General features: G+C 38.3%; 5 protein-coding genes across 10 annotated transcripts; 3 read left to right on the top strand and 2 right to left on the bottom strand.

The window, feature by feature from the left end:
- Window positions 1-558: 558 nt before the first annotated feature.
- LOC118436514 (putative mediator of RNA polymerase II transcription subunit 26) lies at window positions 559-3,401 on the top strand. The gene is made up of 2 exons (XM_035854787.1): window positions 559-694; window positions 822-3,401. Exon 2 carries the CDS (start codon window positions 850-852, stop codon window positions 3,196-3,198), a length of 2,349 nt encoding a protein of 782 aa, XP_035710680.1. The 5' UTR covers window positions 559-694; window positions 822-849; the 3' UTR covers window positions 3,199-3,401.
- LOC110853865 (low-density lipoprotein receptor-related protein 6) lies at window positions 3,273-11,190 on the bottom strand. Of its 5 annotated transcripts, none has more exons than XM_035854782.1 (31): window positions 11,091-11,190; window positions 10,923-11,010; window positions 10,763-10,824; window positions 10,342-10,698; window positions 10,188-10,229; window positions 9,962-10,100; window positions 9,787-9,895; window positions 9,684-9,720; window positions 9,515-9,608; window positions 9,309-9,414; window positions 9,000-9,241; window positions 8,465-8,925; window positions 8,127-8,385; window positions 7,928-8,054; window positions 7,777-7,865; window positions 7,648-7,700; window positions 7,520-7,580; window positions 7,320-7,429; window positions 7,183-7,246; window positions 6,897-7,086; window positions 6,321-6,822; window positions 5,401-6,240; window positions 5,198-5,294; window positions 5,058-5,128; window positions 4,920-4,984; window positions 4,822-4,854; window positions 4,697-4,759; window positions 4,535-4,620; window positions 4,361-4,437; window positions 3,976-4,278; window positions 3,273-3,912 (listed from the first exon to the last, which is right to left on the bottom strand). In XM_035854782.1, exons 4-31 carry the CDS (start codon window positions 10,517-10,519, stop codon window positions 3,587-3,589), a joined length of 4,824 nt encoding a protein of 1,607 aa, XP_035710675.1. In that variant the 5' UTR covers window positions 10,520-10,698; window positions 10,763-10,824; window positions 10,923-11,010; window positions 11,091-11,190; the 3' UTR covers window positions 3,273-3,586. The 5 variants fall into 5 exon arrangements, with proteins under 5 accessions (XP_035710675.1, XP_035710678.1, XP_035710676.1 ...); XM_035854785.1 differs by having other exon boundaries at window positions 10,763-10,801; XM_035854783.1 differs by having other exon boundaries at window positions 10,763-10,842; window positions 10,923-11,114.
- Window positions 11,191-11,360: 170 nt separating this feature from the next.
- Window positions 11,361-14,941, top strand: LOC110854234 (serine/arginine repetitive matrix protein 1). Of its 2 annotated transcripts, none has more exons than XM_022102647.2 (9): window positions 11,361-11,718; window positions 11,830-11,919; window positions 12,181-12,303; window positions 12,377-12,390; window positions 12,483-12,639; window positions 12,781-12,920; window positions 13,157-13,250; window positions 13,327-13,848; window positions 14,033-14,941. In XM_022102647.2, exons 1-9 carry the CDS (start codon window positions 11,695-11,697, stop codon window positions 14,504-14,506), a joined length of 1,638 nt encoding a protein of 545 aa, XP_021958339.1. In that variant the 5' UTR covers window positions 11,361-11,694; the 3' UTR covers window positions 14,507-14,941. The 2 variants fall into 2 exon arrangements, with proteins under 2 accessions (XP_021958339.1, XP_021958338.1); XM_022102646.2 differs by having other exon boundaries at window positions 13,154-13,250.
- A 120-nt stretch (window positions 14,942-15,061) lies between these two features.
- LOC110854176 (cold and drought-regulated protein CORA) lies at window positions 15,062-17,974 on the top strand. The gene is made up of 6 exons (XM_022102575.2): window positions 15,062-15,676; window positions 15,745-15,901; window positions 16,249-16,363; window positions 16,478-16,534; window positions 16,687-16,770; window positions 17,036-17,974. The coding sequence occupies exons 1-6, from the start codon at window positions 15,445-15,447 to the stop codon at window positions 17,345-17,347; spliced, it is 957 nt and encodes a 318-aa protein (XP_021958267.2). The 5' UTR covers window positions 15,062-15,444; the 3' UTR covers window positions 17,348-17,974.
- LOC110854005 (neuropeptide-like protein 33) lies at window positions 17,811-18,830 on the bottom strand. Its single transcript, XM_022102392.2, has 5 exons — window positions 18,696-18,830; window positions 18,464-18,588; window positions 18,324-18,353; window positions 18,182-18,238; window positions 17,811-18,089 (listed from the first exon to the last, which is right to left on the bottom strand). The coding sequence occupies exons 1-5, from the start codon at window positions 18,705-18,707 to the stop codon at window positions 18,050-18,052; spliced, it is 264 nt and encodes an 87-aa protein (XP_021958084.1). The 5' UTR covers window positions 18,708-18,830; the 3' UTR covers window positions 17,811-18,049.
- Window positions 18,831-19,080: the final 250 nt, after the last annotated feature.

The raw sequence follows: 19,080 nt of genomic DNA, 5'->3' as shown, positions 1-19,080 counted from the left end.
TAAACAACGCAAATTTTAGCAAGTCGAAAGAGTCGTGAAAAATGTTATACTTTGATGCCAGTTGATAATTTTGACAAAATTAGTAATTCTAAAATATATAAGTTGCAGATGGGTAATAGTTTCAGCCAGCTTTGGTTTGATGAAGTTTGGTTGGGGAAGTTGTAAAAATTCTTAATTCCATGCACAAATTTTAGAAAGATTCTTAATTCCTCAAAGCTTTGTCAGTGTTAGACCATTGATTTGATAGAAATTATTCATGAATACAAATTAAAATCTAAACAATTCATTCGTTTGACAACTTATATTTTTTGAAAATATTTACATTTAATTTATGCATTTAATTGATACCATTTTCTGACCGAAATCATGAAACGAATGAAAATACAGATGGATGAAATAAAGCCAAAGCATAAACTTTTCTACTTGGAAAACTTCAGCGTTTCATGGCAAACCGGAAACTCCGACTTGGGGGAACCATCTCGTGCGTGGAAACGGAGTGATTTCGGAAGGCCTCTCGTTTTGTTATGCTCTTTGTTGCTGGGGCTTCCATTTACCATTTCACGATCGATATGCACTTTTTTGCTGAATTGTAAATATTTAGCAAAACTATTTCAAATTTCAATAAGTTTGTATAGATTTGGACATAATTTATTTATGAAAATTAATTTTGCAACATCATTCCACAAGAATTGAGGTACATTACAAACTTTTACGAACTTTTACTGTCTAAATTTCGACCACCAACGTGAATTAATTTCTATTTTGAAATACATAATAATTTTTATTTCATAATTTTCAATAATTTTCATAATTTTTTGAAGGTTTTATTCACCTGTGTCAAATCATGAAATGGCATCCACAATGTTAAAACCAAATCGCACCTCCTCCACGAATGACCCCATCGGCGCAATTCTAAATCGGGCGAGAAGCACGTTAAATCAATCCCGACAATTTCGGGACCCCAGCGATAAGCAAGTTAAGCAACCCTCTCTCCTTCTCCGCCCCCCGAAACCGGAAGTCATCAGCACCCAGGCCAGCAAACTACTCCAGAATGACAACCGTTCCATTACAAAGACGAGTAATAATAATAACTCACGATTCATCCTCGACCTGGATAAGCACTCATCCACCACGACAAACTCGATTGACGATTTATTAGGCCGTACTAAAACAATTTTAGAGCAGAAAAAGAGTCGTAATCGAAAGGGAGATGGTGTTTTGTCAAATCCACCAGTTTCTGATGTTGCTCCTCCTCCTGCTGTCCCGCAAAGCACAAAATCTGCCGCAAATTACGACTACGACTCGATTTTCTCGAATGTAACTTCGTCCAAACGAGTGGGACGGAGTGACTTCAATATCTTCAATGTCCAAAATGCGTCCTCAAATGTCGGGGGAGGTTCTTCCGCCAAGTTGGAAAACCTGGAGAGTTTTGTGGGACTACAGCAGCCCCCACCGGAAAAAGTGAAGATTAAAACGTCCAACCCCCGCATGACCAAAAAGTCTTCAAACCTCAATAATTCTCAGAACCAGAGAGATGACGCTTATCATGAGAATGAAGATCGTGGCGACGACGATTCTCAATCTGCGGGGTCCTCCTCGTACGAAAGTAGCTACACGACGGGAGACTCGACCGAAGAGGAGAATGACGACGACGGATCGACCACGATTACGCCACCCACGATAACGGAAACCTATTCAAAATCTGTGAGCAATTCTGCTCCCTTGAAAGCGATCACGCTCGGGGATGAAAACGATTATCGAGCCAAACCTACGGAGTCAAAGAAGTCTAGAAAATTAAAAGTACAGGATTTGAAAGACCGACCACTCGTATTTCTCTCGGAGGAATCGCACGCCGTTTTCAAAGCAATGTCCCCCGACGAAGATGAAAAATCGTCCCCCGCTAATAAACAATATGACAACAATACTTCTCCAAAATCGTACACGGAAGATTTCGTGAGTGAGATTCAAAGCGTGGCGGATAATTTTAGCAGGACCTTTGCCCGTTCCGTGTCCATGGTGGAGGACAGCATTGAAGTACCTCAGACGGAGAGCGACACGGTTTCCGAGATCCCACTAGAATTGGAAGGGAGTGAAAGCGGTGGAGAAAGCAGTCAAAGATCTGTCTCACATCGCAAGCTGAGTGTCAAAAATGCCATCAACAGTCTCCGAATTGTGAAAGAAATACAAGGAAATTTACAAGACTTGGAAATTTCTGATCGTTCTGGTGCATTGTCGGAGGATGAGTCGGAGGCCAACAAGGCGTCTGAGCAGGCGTCTGCCACCACCAATAATGAGTATTCGGACGATCTCGTAATTAATGGTGCTGAGATTATGACATCGACAAACACTTCCGGGGGAGGAAAAGTTGGGAAAAAGTCAGATTCCTTGAAAACTTCGGGGAGTGCGAGTGGAATTTCGAAATCAAGCAAGCTCTCCTCCGCCAAGAATTTGGGACAGCAGAAAGCGCAAAAGTCATCCACCACTTCCCAAAGTGGTATCGAAATCGATCTTTCTCGACAGTCGTCACGAAAAGCGTTTCAAGCAGCGCTTTCTCAAGTAAAACTGCAAGACGAACTACCAAAAAAACACGTGATAACTGCCGTACAACAACCACCCCCACTTGTTGTTGCTGACCAGGAGAAAGATAAACCCACTAAAAAGACCGACCCAGTTTATCAAGTACCACAAACCAAACCTCAAACACAGATTCACTCCATCCTAGAAAAGGAAGTGTATCGCAAGGAGCTGAATCGTCTCCGTAAAATTCATCAACGAGAGGACAAAGAAATTCAGAAAATTAACGAGGTCCGACTCAAAAATTACAAAACGGTGAAAGAACTGGAGAAAGGAGGACGGGGAAAATTTAGACAGCCAAAAATTGACTTTCCAGCAGAACTGGAGACGGATCTGTCCTCCTCGGGAAATTGGGGGGCTCCGTACTTCAATTTGGATGGGAGTTTAAGTCAGGGCTACAGAATGGAAAATTTACCAAGAACACCGGATGAAAATTATGGACTTCAAGTTTCCAACATGGATGTTCCCCAACTGGTGAGGGAAGTGGTCAAGAGTAATGAAAGGATGTACAAGATGACGATCCGGGCGGCGAAAGAGATGTCGAAAGAGTACGGAAAAGATGTCAAGTTGGCGAGAAAAATTAGACAGGACAAACTTGTGAAGAGTAAAGTATTGAAAAATTAAATAATAATTTTAAGTACTTACATGTAAAATCTTGATTTGCTGGATTGAAATAAATGTTGCATACAAGTTTTTTATAGAGTTTATCCATAATTGCGATTGGATTTATTACTTCAATTACTTATTTGGTTTAAATCTGTACCAAGTTTCTAAAATCTAAAAAAACAAATGTGAAACACAAAATAAAAATAATATGGATTTGTAGATTGTAACATGATTATTGATTGGTTCGTCATAATAGTAAAAGTTAACTAGTATCTATTTAGTTAAGCAGTATCTTGTAAGTATGCATTTAGCTGCTGCTTGTCGTGTTACCCGTTAATACACATTAAAAACAACAAGAGTGATAAAATTAATAATAATACATGGTAAATGATTAGGACAATAAATATTAAGTCAAATTAGGCGAAGGCGGAGGAGGATACGCACCTCCGAACGATCTAATGGTAGAATGCGGACTGGAAGACGTGTGGGGGCTTGGCGGAGGCGCAAATGCATAGATATCAGAATTATCACAAACATCTGTTGAACAGGGAGTGGGTGGGGGGACGGGTTCCATTCTGCTGTAATAGGAAACTGCATAATTCCCGTGGCAGCAGAAAGAACGAACTTCGTCCGAACAAAGGGACGGGTTGGGGCCGTGGGGGACGAGAAGCTCACAGTAGGGAGAAGACCCAAAAGATGATCCATTTGTACTGGGAAATTGTCGTAGTGTATCTAAATTGGAAATTTGTGAAAGTGATTAAATTGATTTCGGGAAGATTTTCAATTTTTTCTTACCTATTGTGGGCACCGTGGTCATATTTGTTCCAGGATGATTTAAAGGGTTTGCTTCTTCCAATTGATTGACTGCAGGTCCTTTCCGAGTATACCACCAGTATAAGGCCCCCAATATTGCTATAATAAAAATTAGTACAGGAACTAGTATAGTAGTAACTGGAGTCAGTGGCGTTGCACGAATTGGAGTTTGGGTAGCCGCTTTGGAACAGGCTTGTTCACTCTCGTCCCAAGCGGATCCGAAACAATCTTCTTTGCCGTCGCACATTTGCGACCTTGTGATACACTTTGTTCGGAAACATGTTCCTAAATAAAAATAAAAAAACTAATTTTATCAACCAAATTCATATGCCAAGCAAAATTTTAAAACCCAAAAACTTGTGTGCACCTTCACAAGGGCAAGTAAAATCACAAGGTTCACATTCAGCTTCGTCACTTCCGTCGGCGCAGTCCACCTTCCCATCACTGAAAATACAAATACAACGATTATTGGCGTCGGTTTCTCTCATCGACAGTTACATCGTGACTTTCGTATAAAATATTGTATTGCAAAGTAATTTACCATCGTAGAGGAAGTGGGATACAACCAACTCTGCCACGAATGCATGAAAACTCGTGCGACACACACGGTGAGCGAGGAATACAAGTCTACAGCACAAAATAAAATTTAGTAATGATAATTTACTGCTTTTAGCGTTTGATATAACAAAGGTGGATAACGAACCTGTTGGTCTTCAAAAGACAGTGCGAAGCCTTCAAAACAAGAGCATTCTCCACCGATGCAAACCTGTAGTCAAAAAAATGTTAAAGGATACAAAACATAAAAGAGGAGTCATTGAAAGTACTTACATGACTACAATGAAGGGAGCGACATTGGTCAGCCTACGGATAATTAATTAACAAATTATACAAATTGTGTTCATTTATTTCCATATCGAAAATCTTACCATTTTACTGTGGGACTCGTTGACGAATGTAATGTATTTGGCATTCTCGATACGAGGTAGGACACCTAAAAGATTAATATTATGTATTTAATTTGTCATATGAGTATATAAACAATAGATTATTATAATTAAACCCACGTTGACGTTCATCTCCAGTCCATTTTTCAACTCTTTCTACTCCACTTCGTTCTTCAATCCAGTACACGTATCTATAAAGTGGACAATCTTGTTCAGAATAATAAATCTTGACTAATCAGACCATTTCTGTTGTACCCTACCTGCCCATTACTGCAATCGAACTCGGAGAATCCAAACCAGCTACCAACACTTTTCTATTTTTGCCATCCAAGTCACTAGTTTCAATTCTTTTCGGACCTAAAATTGCATATTGTATTAAACAATGGTAAGTATTGAATAAGCATAAAATTTCTGGGAACGGTTTGATAAAAATTTGTTCAGAATGTGAATTTTATGTATGTACCAGCATCAGTCCAATAAAGCATGCCCTCAACCAAGTCGATTGCCAATCCGGAAATTGTAGAACCACTGCTAGAAATTACGACGCGTTCCATCCCGTCCAACCGAATCCGTTCAATTCGACCATCGTTGCTGAAATACAAGTGACTCTTGAAAGTATTCAGGGCGAGATGTCTCGGACGTAAAGATGCATATTTATCTTCAGGAGAGTAGTTATTATTTGTAGGATATAGTGAAGCAGATGACAAAACGGAGCCAATATTTCGTCCCGTGGCATCACTGACATTGATAGAATTGTAACTTTCACATGTCCAAAAAAGTAGTAGCCTAACTTCATCAAACGCAATGTCAAAAGGTTTGAAATTTTCATCCACCGAGTTTAATAATGAAGTTGTTCCGCCACCATTTTCAACAGCTCGTTTTATAGTGTTTGATTTCGGATCGATCCAAAAAAGATTCCTGGAACGACTATCCCAACTGACTGCACTAATTCCACGGTGTTTTTGTTGCTGACTTCCAAGCACTACTGCATCTGGGCATTCGGTCGTGTCAAAGACCAGTCTTGAAATGGAGGCTCCAGCCGAGAATAAGAGAAACTCTTGTGGAGGAGTGCAATTTCCGTCCGGTGAAAGCGTGTAGTGAGTTGGACAACCACACTTTGCTTTGACATTATTACTCGAGAATGGATCTTTTCGATCTACAGGGACAGAGAAACACAAATGGGAGCAAGACTCGGTCGAGCAAGGGTTCCAACCTTGTTGTTTAAGATTGTGGTAAATGGCCATGTCAACGATGTTAGACGCAGGTCCAAGAGTAACAGGGTGTGCATCTCCACTCTTGTTGGCTAATAATACAAGATAATTTATGAATATGCATGCTAATAATAAGTTATTTACATATTTATGATGATAATGATAACTTTACCTCGAAGGATGGATTGCGTATTTATGTCAGACCAGTAAATATAGTCTTGGTATTGAGCCAATGAAGACGGTTGAAATCTTTCTCTGGAACGCTGAACAACTTGGCGTGTATTGGAAGGATCTTCTAAACTAGCTTTTTCTATAATCATCGAGTCAATATCTGCCCAGTACATGTATGACTCTTCCAAATCAATCGTCAATCCATGAGCACGACCAATATCCCGATCAATGAATGAAGTTCTTCTACTCCCATCTAAAGCTGCTCGCTCAATGGAGGGATTTGAATTTGATAGCCTCCACAATGCGAAATAAATTAAACCCTTGGAAGGATGTAGAGCAATGGATCGAGGGGACTCAATATCACTCCACAAAATAGTTCGACGGTGAGCTCCTGTTAATTTGGCGACTTCGATACGGTGACGTCCCATATCGGACCAATAAATATTTCGAGACAACCAGTCAACAGCAATACCTTCTGGATGGACTAATCCAAACTCGATAATCTGTAAATAAATGAGATAATTTAAGCAATGAAAATTATCCAAGAATTTAAATATTTAAATAGTCATTCGCTTACTCTCTCAGTTTCACTGCCATTCATGTATGCCCGACTAATCGCTTTTACTTTACTGTCACTCCAGTAAATTCGGTTTTCGATTGTGTCAAAGTCCAGAGCACCTGCCGCTTTAACTTTACTAACAGGAACGATGTCATCGAAATTATTGCTGTTGGTTCGGTTCAGGGATAAACGATGAATTTCTCCATCTCTGCAAAATTGATAAATAATTCTCAGAGTTAGTAATGAATGCAATGCAACTCAACCTTTACAATAAATGGTATTCAAGATAATCAGAATTACTTACCTAGAGAATACGAGGAAGGCATCTGGAACCAAGCATGATTGGTTGTCTGATGCAAGCTCATATCCTAAGAAAAATAAATCGATTAGCATACACTAACTCCAGCATAATTTCAGAATGTTGGTAAATAGCATTTGTACCTGAGGCACAAGCACAAACGGCTCCGCTAGGTTTATAAAGGCACAAATGTTTGCATCCGCCATTTGCTTTTGAGCATGAATTTGTCAAGTTGTGAGATTTGTCGTCAGCACTGGAAAATATTTATAGTCAAATATATGTGACGTATGTTTGTACATAGTCTGCAACCAAAAACTTTAATGCTTCAAAATGTATCACCTACCTCACACCAATTAATCCCATTGGGTCCGTAAAGGGGTCTTTGATTGTCATTCTCTCATTACCTAAAATATGTGAATTAACCATTAGAGGCGAAAAGGAAAAAAGAACATGCCTTATGTACAAACTCACCAGTTCGCTTATTGGCTCGTTCAATAGTTCGTCGCTGCCAATCAGTCCAATAACTAGTTGGAACAACACATTTTAATTAGAAAGACATTAAAATACGGATTTACTGATTATATAGCATTTGATGCGTACACATAGTCACCCAACAAGGCGAATCCAAATATGTGAGGTAGGTCATCGGTAATTAACTCTCTGCGATCAGATCCGTCATAGTTTGCCATCTACGAAAATTTAAATTGATAAAACAACCATAATTTTATCATTTTACTATGTTAATTCCAACCTCAATTTTATCTGTCTTGGCATCAGACCAATAGATTTTTCCTTCTTGTAGATCCAAAGCAATCCCATTCGGCCAGTAAATGTCTTGATCCACAAGAACAAGTCGACTTGACCCATCCAAGTACGACCTGAAAGAGTTTATTTTTTATTTTGCTCTATGGCTTGAATACTAGGTTATGACTATAAAAAATATTATATACCGTTCAATGGATGCCTTTTTTCCCCAATCAGACCAAAATAAGAAGCCTTTGATGGGATCAACGCTAATCGCCCTCGGTTCCTGAAGCCCTCGACTAATCAAAACCTTTCTATTTTTTCCGTCTAATCGCGACACCTCTATTCTGTCTGTCCCAGCATCCGTCCAGTATAAATTTTCAGCCACCCAATCTACCGCTAATCCATCTGGATGTACAATTTCTTCTTTTACTACATCTTGTTGTTGAGATCCATCCAATTTTGCTGAAACCAAATAAAATGCCATCAATATAAGCATTAGGTACATGCTTACACTAGTAGGTTTTCATATAATCAAACATACCTCTACGAATTCCAGTGGCTTCATCATCAGTCCAGAACATAAATCCACTCTTTACATGATAATCCACAGCTAAGACATGTTTAATCCCACTTATGTTTAAAACGACATCCGTGTAATCTTCCGTGTCCAGTGAAATCCTTCGGATCCCATTTCCTTTCGCCACAAGCAGAAAATTGATGACAGCACTGTCACACTGGCTGCCGTTCAGGAGCTTGATACCAATTGGACAAGCGCAGGTATAGAATGGGTCAAGGTTTGATAGTAGGCAGAGGTCCGAACAGCGTCCAACTTCACATGGATTATTTTTCCCAGGATATTTATATGACCAGATCGGAGTTGGGATAGTTTGTTCTTCAAATATTATGACATCCATCGGCTGCAATTTCTGTTTAGAACCAGTAGAGATTGTTTTTGGGTCTTTGTCCTTGTCTTTTCCATCAATTTTCAGAATGTGTATATTGCTACAAAAAAATAACATTGTGATTACACCACAAAATCAATACAATATACTCAAAATATCGGAATTTGTGTAAACCTTGTGCTCCAATCGGAATAATAAAGGTTATTATTATGATATGCCAACGCAAACGGATGAAGGAGATCTGCCTGATTTAATTTTTTTCGAGATAAACCGTCAAAATCGACCCGAGCTGCTAACTGTAGCTTGGCATCAACCCAGTAGACATGATTATGTTCCATATCGACAGTTACCCCGTTGGGCCAAAATATATGTTTGTCGACAATTATTTTCCTCTCCCTTCCATCCATACCGGCTCTCTAAATAATTTTAAGAAACAAATTAAGTTTTATTCGAACTATGAGTGGAGAACAATAAGCATATTACTTCGATCTTTGGATTCTCCCCCCAGTCGCTCCAAAACATCAGACCGACATGAATGGCAAGAGCTAAGCCTCTAGGTTGGTCAATGTCGTCCCAAACGAGCACTTTTCTGTTGTTTTTCGAAATGACGATAAAAATCAGTTAGAATTATTTCACTAGACTAGTACAGCTAGCTAGATACTAGATAATTAAAAATAAATCGTATTTGCCTATAGTGCGGATATGACATTGAGACGACTTCTATCCTATTATTTTCCGAATCAGACCAGTACAACTTGGAGGTAATAAAGTCACAAACGAGATCTATGAAATTAATTAAAATTTTGTCACTATCTTACACGTGTTTAAAATATTTAATTCGTCAGGTTTCTTATTTACCTTCTGGGGCTGGTAGAGCATCGTCCACCACGGTTATCTAAATAATATGCAGATTATGATTAGTGAAAAATTGCTAATCATCATGCTATTAATGATTTTTTACCTGATCGTAGAATTGGGAATTATTTAGGTTTAGCTTAGATGCAATTTCTGAAGTAATACTGTGATTAAAAGAGCTGCATTTGATCTTTTCTTCTTCTATATCTGACCAACTGTTGGAAACAGAAACAAAGGGTTAAACTTTTATTTTGGTACAATAATAACTAGAAAATTCTTACCACACGAGACCATATTCATAGTGAATGTCTACTGCGGTGGCTTCTATCAAATCGCTAACAACTATAGACGTGTTCCCACGAGGATTGCCATTTTGGCGAGTAAAGTAATAATCTAAAAGGCGAATATCTTGACGATTAGCTGGAAAATAAACAAGTACATTTATTGAACATTAAACAAACAGGGAAAATGTGTGCTGTTCGGATTGTAAATATAATGGAGACTAACCGAACATCAGTGTTGGCTGAGAGGACGGGTTTGAACTTTTCTCTGAAAACAAAGCCAACCACAAAAATCAATAACACTAACACTGTCGTGCAAAAGGGTTAAAAATGCATGCACAACAACTTAATCGGATTACGTTAATCCGATATTAACTCACCCACTGATGAAGGCACTTGATACAACAGTAAGAATGAAAAAATTAGTAGCTTCGTCCTGCTCAAAGTGTTCCATATTCCACTCCAACTCCGCCTCCCACCACCGCAGCCTCCCCCAACCCAAACATAAGACGACGGTGGTCGTCTTATTACATTATTCGGTGAATTAATCCTGAACATCTTCTTCACATTACTCTAATCTACATAAGTAAATGCACTTTGTTAAGCTTTCTTCTCTGGAGGTCCCACAATCATCTTCCTTGGAAATTCCTTGCATATTCCTTGTCATCTTTCAGTCTCGATAATGAGATTGGACACCATCATCAGCTTCTTCATGCTGGCGTCAAATGATCCTCCGCCTGTTCAGAAATTCAAATTTAAGGTGACAACGAAGTTACAAACTAAATTACAACGGAAACTTACCCAAAGCTTAATCTCGTGTCCAGCAATGATTTTAAAATCCTGGCAAACCTCCCCGAAAAAATCTAAATTAACACTTGTACCTGTACATCTTCAACCTTATCATCTCATGTCACATGTCCAATCTTTATTAAAAATAACAAATAACTTAGAAATAACTTACCTCTCTTTGTTCTCCAGCCACACTTCTTTGCCTTAATTATTTTCAATGACACCTTCAACTCCGCCGCCGCCGCAACAATTGGCAAGAGCTGTTGCTTATAAAAAGCACACTTTTTTAACCTGCCAAATTTGACATTATTATTGTCAACTAAAACTAAACTAAACTTACGAGTTGTTGTATTGCAGGGAGAACACGATATAAAAACATTGGAGTGCAAAGCCGTGGCGGCTTCTTTTTGATTCTAGTCCGACTTTGTGTATCCTGCCACGAATTGTAATAAAATGGACTAGATTTCACTCCACAAGGGCCGGTAAAGAGGGTTAATTGTACGATACGGTTATCGAAATGTGGATAAGCGACTTATCTTGTTGCTTCCGTTTTAATTGTGGTTTAACTAATTGGGTAAAGTTTGAGTAAATAATTTTCAATTTTTGCTAGTTTTCTACGCCACTTTACAAATTGAGAGGTTCCATTCGAATGTTCCGGGTTTATTTTATGCTTGCAGCATTGCATTTCAGCAGTCCGCTCCTTTATGTGGAGTTTTTTTGTAAAAATAAATATTATTATATTTCCGAAAATAATTTCGGAGTTCCAAATGTGCAGTTTGGAAGATGAGTAGTATTAGATAAGCGAGATAAGATAAGAAGCGAGTGGAAACTAAAAAAAAACTTGTCGCCGTGTTCTTCCGTAATTTTACTTGGAGGATTTATTTACAAGAAAATTAAAATATAACTTGGTAGGGATCAGTTTTAAATATATTTAAAAACTAAAAATGACGGACGCAGGATTCTTTCGGGTGAGTTGGGTGGTGGTTTACAAATTTGCAAATTGCGAAACTATTTTTCCGTAAGGTTTCTTGCCCAGTGCCAATATGCAATATGATTTCAAAATTTCTGCATTTCCACAGGGTACCTCATCGGAACAAGATAACCGCTTCAGCGACAAGGAGAAGAAACTCTTGAAACAAATGAAGTTTGCAGATAACCTCACTACGAAGGTAAGGCCATAATAATTAATTACATGACATGAATTATATGAATTGATTAGCCATAAGTGATAAGCCTTGAAGTTTCAATTTTATTCTATTTTGTTATGATGATTACTGTTATCGGACTGAATCTTACGCTGAATTTCATTAGAAAGGAAGTATTAAGAATTTTGTGTAGTTAAATAACCACCTGAACAAATATTAAAGAATGTCTATTTACTTTTTAAAGATGAACCTTGTGGTTTATATAATGTTGTTATTTACTTTTAGATTGAAATGAACAAAATCAAAATTGACGTACTCAAGCCTTGGATTGGAAAGCGGATAAGTGAATTGTTGGGGATGGAAGATGACGTTGTGACGGAATTTGTGGTAAATCAACTTGAAGAAAAGGTAATCAATTGTATAAATTATGGCATAGTTGAGTCTAAGTTTTAATGCTGAGCAATTGTTCTTTTGTTTTTAGAACCTTGATGCCAGGTAAGCCCCCAAACCACTAGCATTTTTTGTAAATTTTAAATCTTACGCCAATTTATAAATTATGAACTCTAACAATTTATTCCTTCCTTCAGAAAAATTCAGATAAATCTGACAGGTTTTCTGAATGGCAAGAACGCTAGAATCTTCACGGGTGAATTGTGGGATATGCTCATTTCTGCTCAAGAGAGCCCGACAGGAATTCCAGCATCAATGGTTGAAGCAAAAAAGGAAGAGATACGCAAACGCAATGTAAGTTATCGTTGCTTACTAAGCTATTTTATTAATGTTATCGATATCAGATAAACTTGTTTATATTTGAATAATTGTTATTTGCAAATTCTTTAATATCATATGCTAATTTCAGTCGTTTATTGGTTTGGTCATGGGCAGGAGGATCAAGAACGAATTAACGAAAGTGTGAAGAGGACTATTAGTCGGTATACGGAAAAAATAAAAGATGACAGAGATTCACCTCCTAGTCGCCGTGATAGATCTTCTTCCAAAGACTCACCACGTCCAACAAAGTCGACGTAAGTTAACTAATTTAATCCAGTGCATGACATTGTGCAGTCATTCCCAATTTCAAATGATGACTACTGTTATCGGCCTGAAGCCTGCAAAAATGTTCTCTATCTTTGATAGAGTTCATTTTGCAGGTGTAATGTTGCCAAATAACCACCTGATCATATCTTTAAACCTCTAAGGTAGTGGTGGCTGTTAATGTTTGTTGTAATTCAAATCGTGATTCATTTCCTACTATAAGCAGGGACCCCGACGACGCGGCGGAGTCTAGTCTATCAAGTTCAAAAAGGAACTACCGCAGCAGGAGATCTGCGTCTGCTTCTCCCGAGCCAAATAAGGCAAGTACTATAATGAAATTTTGTCTTGTACTGTTACAAATCGCTAAAAATGTTTAATTTCATATTGTTTCAACAGAGGAAATCTCGATCTCGAAGTGGTAGTCGAGATAGAAAAAACAATAGAGACAAGAGAACAGCGAGATCGAGGGATAACTCTAGAGACCGTGACAGGGACCGAGATTCTGGGCGACGTGGAGGTGCCTCCGGTGGAGGAACTGACCGATTTGGTAGGGACCATAGACCGGACAACAGACCTAGGAGGTCACGATCGCCTCGTCCCCAAAGACGTAGCCGTTCCCGTTCTCCCCAGAGAAGACCGAGATCACCTCCACATTGGGCGGGTGCGGGTGGTAGAGCTTCGTCTCCTCCAAGAGCAGTAAGACGTCGTTCACCTTTATTCGAACCAAGAAATAGTAGAAATGATACGAATTATCGCGATGCACCAGTAACCGCCGATAGAGACAGATTTCGGAGTCGACAAGATGATCGCAGAAGCAGAAGTCCCACTAATAACGTGAAGCAAAGGGATAAACCAACGGATAGATCGTTGGACCGGAAGGATAAGGAATCTAAAGATGTGCCGGCTGCTAGCAATAAGGTATATATTTAGATATTCTGAATTATCCTGTATCGAGGTGACCTCTAAAGCGTATGTAATTAGTAATATGTATGTGTATATTTTCGTTTTACTGCTATTATATTACTTCTCGACGTGTTATATTAAAACTTTGCTTACCAATCTTTTAAATATCTTCTCATAATGGATTTGTTATGTTTTACAGGCTTCGAAAAAGGATGGTGCCAAGAAGGACTCTGAGTCTCCCAGCAGTAATGGAACATCACCCGAAAACGGAATTCCCAAGTCCGGCAAGAAACACAAAAGTTCTTCAGATTCGGACGACAAATCTGAGGATGAGGACCAACCCAAGAAGCAGAAAAAGGACAAGAAGGATAAAAAGAAGAAAGAGAAGAAGCACAAGAAACATAAAAAGCACACCAAAAAGTTAAAGAAGACCAAAGATTCTACAAAGGATGATAAAAAAGACTCGAGCGAGGAGGATGAAAGTGAGGAAGATGACGATAAAGGAAATGAAGAAAATGGTAACAAGATGATTGTATTACCAAAAGAGATGGAAATGTCATTTCGAAAGCTCATAAGTGCAAATGATGAGCCGTCCAATGAAGATTTAGAGCGGAGGTTGAGAGAAAGAGCGTTAGAATCTATGAAAATGAAAAAGGCAAACATGAATCACTGATGCTGTTCCAGGAAAAGAGTAATAATATTAGTGTAATATTTGTATTCTAACTAAAAAGAGTATGTTAAATTGCTAAAATTTTGCCGCTTCGTAATTTTCCAAGTTTTTTTTTTCAATTTTTGTTAGATTCGCCAATTTGTATTCTCGTGTCTTTCGTCAGTCAGTCAGTGGTGATATCATCAAAACTGCATTATTTTTACTTACTTGCGACGAATCTGTATTTCATGTTTTTTTAAAATATCCAACTGTTTATACGATTATAACGCCCGTCTAAATAAGCAGAATGTTGTTATTATTAAGTAACCTTCCCGATTCCTACCACCAGACGTTTGTTGTTTTACAAGTATTTATTTATATAGACCTTCTTGTTAAATGATAGTTATTTTATAAAACACAAAAAAAGAAAGTAAAAAAAAATCTTCAAAATTCCAAACATACATACGTACAGTTGATCAGTATTTAAAAAGTGATTTAGTTTCCTCACAAAAACAACCAATCTGTTGCCAATATGAAAGTTTATTAAGGCAGACAAGAAGCCGAATCTATATCAATCGATTGAGACTAATTTACTAATTTAGAAAATCACTTTCTTAAATTAAAAACTTAACCGAGATAGAATACGTAAGGTAACAGATCCACCTGCAAAAAAAAGATTGACAAGCGTTCTCCTCCACTGACTCCTCCCAAATCCCAACTAAAGAACTTGACACTGCTGATCACCACCACCACATCGACTCAATAATGAGATGCATCTTTGCATAGTAATTTAAAGCTGGGCAGATATGGCAAATCCAATTTCTTAGCTTGTCCAATGAGCCGGAACGTACCAAGTTCCCTCAAAGATTTCTATAAAAGTAGGATTTTGATCACTTTCATTGCATACTCTGCGTCTCATCTTCTTCACCGTCGCCCGTGCAACAAAGCTTGTGTAAAATAAAATGACAGAGCGGAGGCGAATGTCGGATTCGGCTTATCTTTTTAGCTTCGCCGCTGTGATAAGTGTGGTTTCATTGTACACAAATGTGCCCCAAGTTCAAGCCATTGATCCCACCGGAGTGCCACCACGACCCGCTTTGGTCATCGTTTCTAGTCCTCCTCCTACGCAGAGAATGGGAGCCGACGCGTCTTCTGGGGGCAGACGGGTTCCTAAGCAAGTTGGGACTGTTGGAGGTATTTAAAAAAATAGACTGCAATTAATTCCTGAAAATTTTCGAATGACACTGAATTTTCGATATCAGGTGCGCTTTTGAACAATGGAAAAGACCAACAAGGAGCGGCCGGACATCATCACGACCATCATCATGGTTTTGGTGGTGGAGGGGGTGGAGGTGGGGGAGGGGGGATGGGAATGGGCATGGGGATGGGGCATGGACATGGAGACTCCAAATATTTTCAGTAAGTTGTACTCAAATTTTATATTCAGTGGCCGCAGAAAGGACAGAGAGACAATGTCCCCACGGTTATTCATCATCTGTCCATGTTATGTAAACCCCTCCCTCCCCCTATCCTACAATGTTAATATCCCCACAGCTTCCGCGGCCACTGAAAGTATTTGTAGTGCTGCCCTAAAATCAATTGAGTGAAGGTGGATGGATGGCTACATTATAAAACACGGCCCCAACAAATATGAAGCCGGTCACGTCGGAGAGACGCCGCACGGTTGGGAGTCACGTTATGAACGTGTCGATGGAAATGTCAAGCAGGGAAAGGTGTGTACTAACAACTTCCTTGCAAATTTCCAGATATGCGCATAATCCGCACTACGGCGAGTATGAGTTTGGCTATCGGAGAGGAAATGACTACCATACTCAAGAAAGATATGAAAAGTACGGTCCAGGGTGGACATTTAAGATCAAAGTAAGCCATCGAACTTAACATAATTACAAGTGTTTTGTTAGAAATTCTTGCAAATGGAGTCATTTTACTCGCCGATGAAATCTACAATGTTTTTGAAACTTTATGAATTTACAGGTGAAATATCACGACAAGCATGGCCACGCTTATGGAGAGCATTACTGGGATTATAACGTGAGTTACATAAAGACATAATTTTAAACTCATACATAGATTAGTTTACAATGCAAATTATATAAGAACCCTTATCTTATCTGAGCCGAGATAATTGCTGTTACATACGTTACGTTTTTTCTTATTGATTAAGAACACCTTATTATTTACAGCACGCGGATCACAGTCATGGCGATTATGGTCATGGTGGGGGTGGTGGTGGTGGTGGAGGAGGAGGAGGCGATGGTGGAGATGGTGTAAGTTTACACACATGTACAGTTGTGCAATTATTAGTTAGATGCTTATCCAACCGTGGAAATGATTAGTATCAACTTTCCCTTTTTATCAAAACCCCAAAATGTAATGATGCGACGTGACAAAAGCAAGCTGTAAAAGCGATTTGTAAAAAATAATTTTGTACTTGAGTCAATTCCATTTTCATGCAAAAATTTTAGCAAAATTTGTGTACATATGTAAAACTCTTTAACCTGGCTTATCTCAAAGTATGTATGCATTTCGCAGGGGGGATCCTCAAGTGACACGGTCCCAAATTACCAAAGTTTATCCCACGACAATAAGAAATCATCAATGCTATCCAAACGAGAAAACCAACATAACGGAGAATCAAAACGTGTCGGTAAAAAGGACAAAATGCTGAACAAAGTCCAAAACGACAGCCAAACATCCCCATCAACTTATAGACGAAGCTATTACGACGAAAGTCAGTCTCAAATTCCCAGACCTACTTCGTCATCTTTGCTCCTAGACCCACAAAGTGGTCAAGTAATTGATCAAGTTACTGGAAAAGCTTACTGGTTGCAGCCTAAAAAGTAGTAACATAGCCTAAAAATGATGCTGCTTGGACGGACACAAATTCCATTTTAAGAAAAAAATTTGAGCCATTACCTGCACTTTCTTGAGACACGAGTTTTTTCACAAGATTAGTAAGTCTTTCTTGCACTCAGGACGGAAGTACTGCTTACCTCATTACCTAATTAATGGAATAATTGGGAGACTTTACAAAAATATTATTGATGTTGTATGCACACTGAATTTCTTGGTGTTGGACTATTTACGAACTTAATCTTAATAATCTCACATTTTTTAATGGCTCTCAACCATAAATTGTTGTTGATAGATGTGTATTGTACTTAATTATATTATGATCATTTAAGAAATTTCTGCACTTGTGCACTTTTCTGGTCTATTGTGCTATGCCGACTGTGACGCTATATTTTCTTAATTATGATGTTCACTTTTATGTATGACGAAACAATGCAATTTTTCCATTTGTGAGTTATATAAAAAACGAATCTTTTATTTGTACAAGCGTTTCGTTACCTTAAATTTAAAACAATTTTGTGAAAACTTTTTCAATTTGTTACTAATTAGTCAAAATTCGAAATTTTAACAACTGTGTCTTTAACAATTTTGTTGTTTAATATCTGATATTTTAAACAAGACTAGATTTTGTAAGATTGAAGCTGCTTTCACGCACTGGCTTCTGGATAAGCTGGCTAAGTTTTTGTTAACTTCTTACTTTCCGTGGTGCCCCTTGCCGAACTCTTGTTGGAGCCTGGAGTAATAATAATTTTCGAAATTTAGGAATATTCAATTAATTTCTGTAATGATTTTTTGAAACCGAGACTATTAAATTGAAATGCTTACCATGCGTATCTGTTGTATCCGCTGCCGTGCTCGTCAAGGCTGTACTGGGAAGACCATCTAGATAAGCATGAAAAATTACAAATTGTTGAAAAAAATTCATAAAAGTTGTGAGATTTTAGTCCAAATTTGATATCCAACTTACGGTCCATTCCAAGCTTTCACGTTGGCCCATCTGCACATGAAAATGAAAGTAAATTTTAATTGCGAATGCGAATTTTGCAATGAAAATGTCCAATTAATTTGTAATTAATTGCAAGTTAACTTTTAATTGTGAATTCTCACCCGTGGTATTTCTTTCCCCATCCCCCCCATCCTCCATGAGGGGAGTGACCACCACCACCACCACCACCACCGGCGTGTCCGGCATAGGCGACGGCCAACAAGGCGAGGACGGTGAGAACAAGGACCTATGTGTATCGAACAATTATTGTGTTAACAATTTTGATTGCTGAGTTTTTTTAATAATTTACAAAAAAACGAAGATTTCCGAGAAAAAATAAATTAAACAACTCACCAACTTGAGCATTTTGAAGATTGAGCAAAGAAAAACTTTGTAATGAGATGAGGAAGGAAGAAGTGATGGAAGCTGAGTGATACTTTGGTTTACGACGGATTCAGCTTATATACACGGTCAGGTCGTCGTATTAAGTCTCGTATGAAATATAATGCATGCAGAATGTTAAGATCTGTATGAATCTCACCGTAATGTGAAGTGCCGTTCTGTTATACAACAAAGTACGTTAAGTAATGATCTTAAGGTAAATATGTAGGTCTAAATAAGCTGCACTTGGTTGCAAACTATTAGTAAAATGCAGTAGCATTTTACTACTGGTTTCAATTTCATATTTTCCATTTCATGTTACATTTTGGCTCATACGCATGATGCATATGTTCTAGTG

Source organism: Folsomia candida, unplaced genomic scaffold (genome assembly GCF_002217175.1).
Source record: "Folsomia candida strain VU population unplaced genomic scaffold, ASM221717v1 Fcan01_Sc009, whole genome shotgun sequence".
NCBI classification, from domain to species: domain Eukaryota; kingdom Metazoa; phylum Arthropoda; class Collembola; order Entomobryomorpha; family Isotomidae; genus Folsomia; species Folsomia candida.
Note: the sequence above shows the minus strand (reverse complement) of the source record. Positions and strands in the feature narration are given on the sequence as shown.

Coding starts and splice junctions, on each gene's coding strand:
- LOC110854234 (XM_022102646.2), top strand. CDS start 11,695: ATGACGGACGCAGGATTCTTTCGG. Junction 11,719..11,829: donor CGGACGCAGGATTCTTTCGG/GTGAGTTGGGTG, acceptor GCATTTCCACAG/GGTACCTCATCGGAACAAGA. Junction 12,640..12,780: donor AAGAGATACGCAAACGCAAT/GTAAGTTATCGT, acceptor GGTCATGGGCAG/GAGGATCAAGAACGAATTAA.
- LOC110853865 (XM_035854782.1), bottom strand. CDS start 10,519: ATGTTCAGGATTAATTCACCGAATAATGTAATAAGACGACCACCGTCG. Junction 9,721..9,786: donor ATTCCCAATTCTACGATCAG/GTAAAAAATCAT, acceptor CATATTATTTAG/ATAACCGTGGTGGACGATGC. Junction 8,926..8,999: donor TATTCCGATTGGAGCACAAG/GTTTACACAAAT, acceptor ATTTTTTTGTAG/CAATATACACATTCTGAAAA.
- LOC118436514 (XM_035854787.1), top strand. CDS start 850: ATGGCATCCACAATGTTAAAACCAAATCGCACCTCCTCCACGAATGAC.
- LOC110854005 (XM_022102392.2), bottom strand. Junction 18,239..18,323: donor GTGAAAGCTTGGAATGGACC/GTAAGTTGGATA, acceptor ATGCTTATCTAG/ATGGTCTTCCCAGTACAGCC. Junction 18,090..18,181: donor GGATACAACAGATACGCATG/GTAAGCATTTCA, acceptor TTATTACTCCAG/GCTCCAACAAGAGTTCGGCA.
- LOC110854176 (XM_022102575.2), top strand. CDS start 15,445: ATGACAGAGCGGAGGCGAATGTCGGATTCGGCTTATCTTTTTAGCTTC. Junction 15,902..16,248: donor GGAGACTCCAAATATTTTCA/GTAAGTTGTACT, acceptor GCAAATTTCCAG/ATATGCGCATAATCCGCACT. Junction 16,535..16,686: donor AGCATTACTGGGATTATAAC/GTGAGTTACATA, acceptor TATTATTTACAG/CACGCGGATCACAGTCATGG.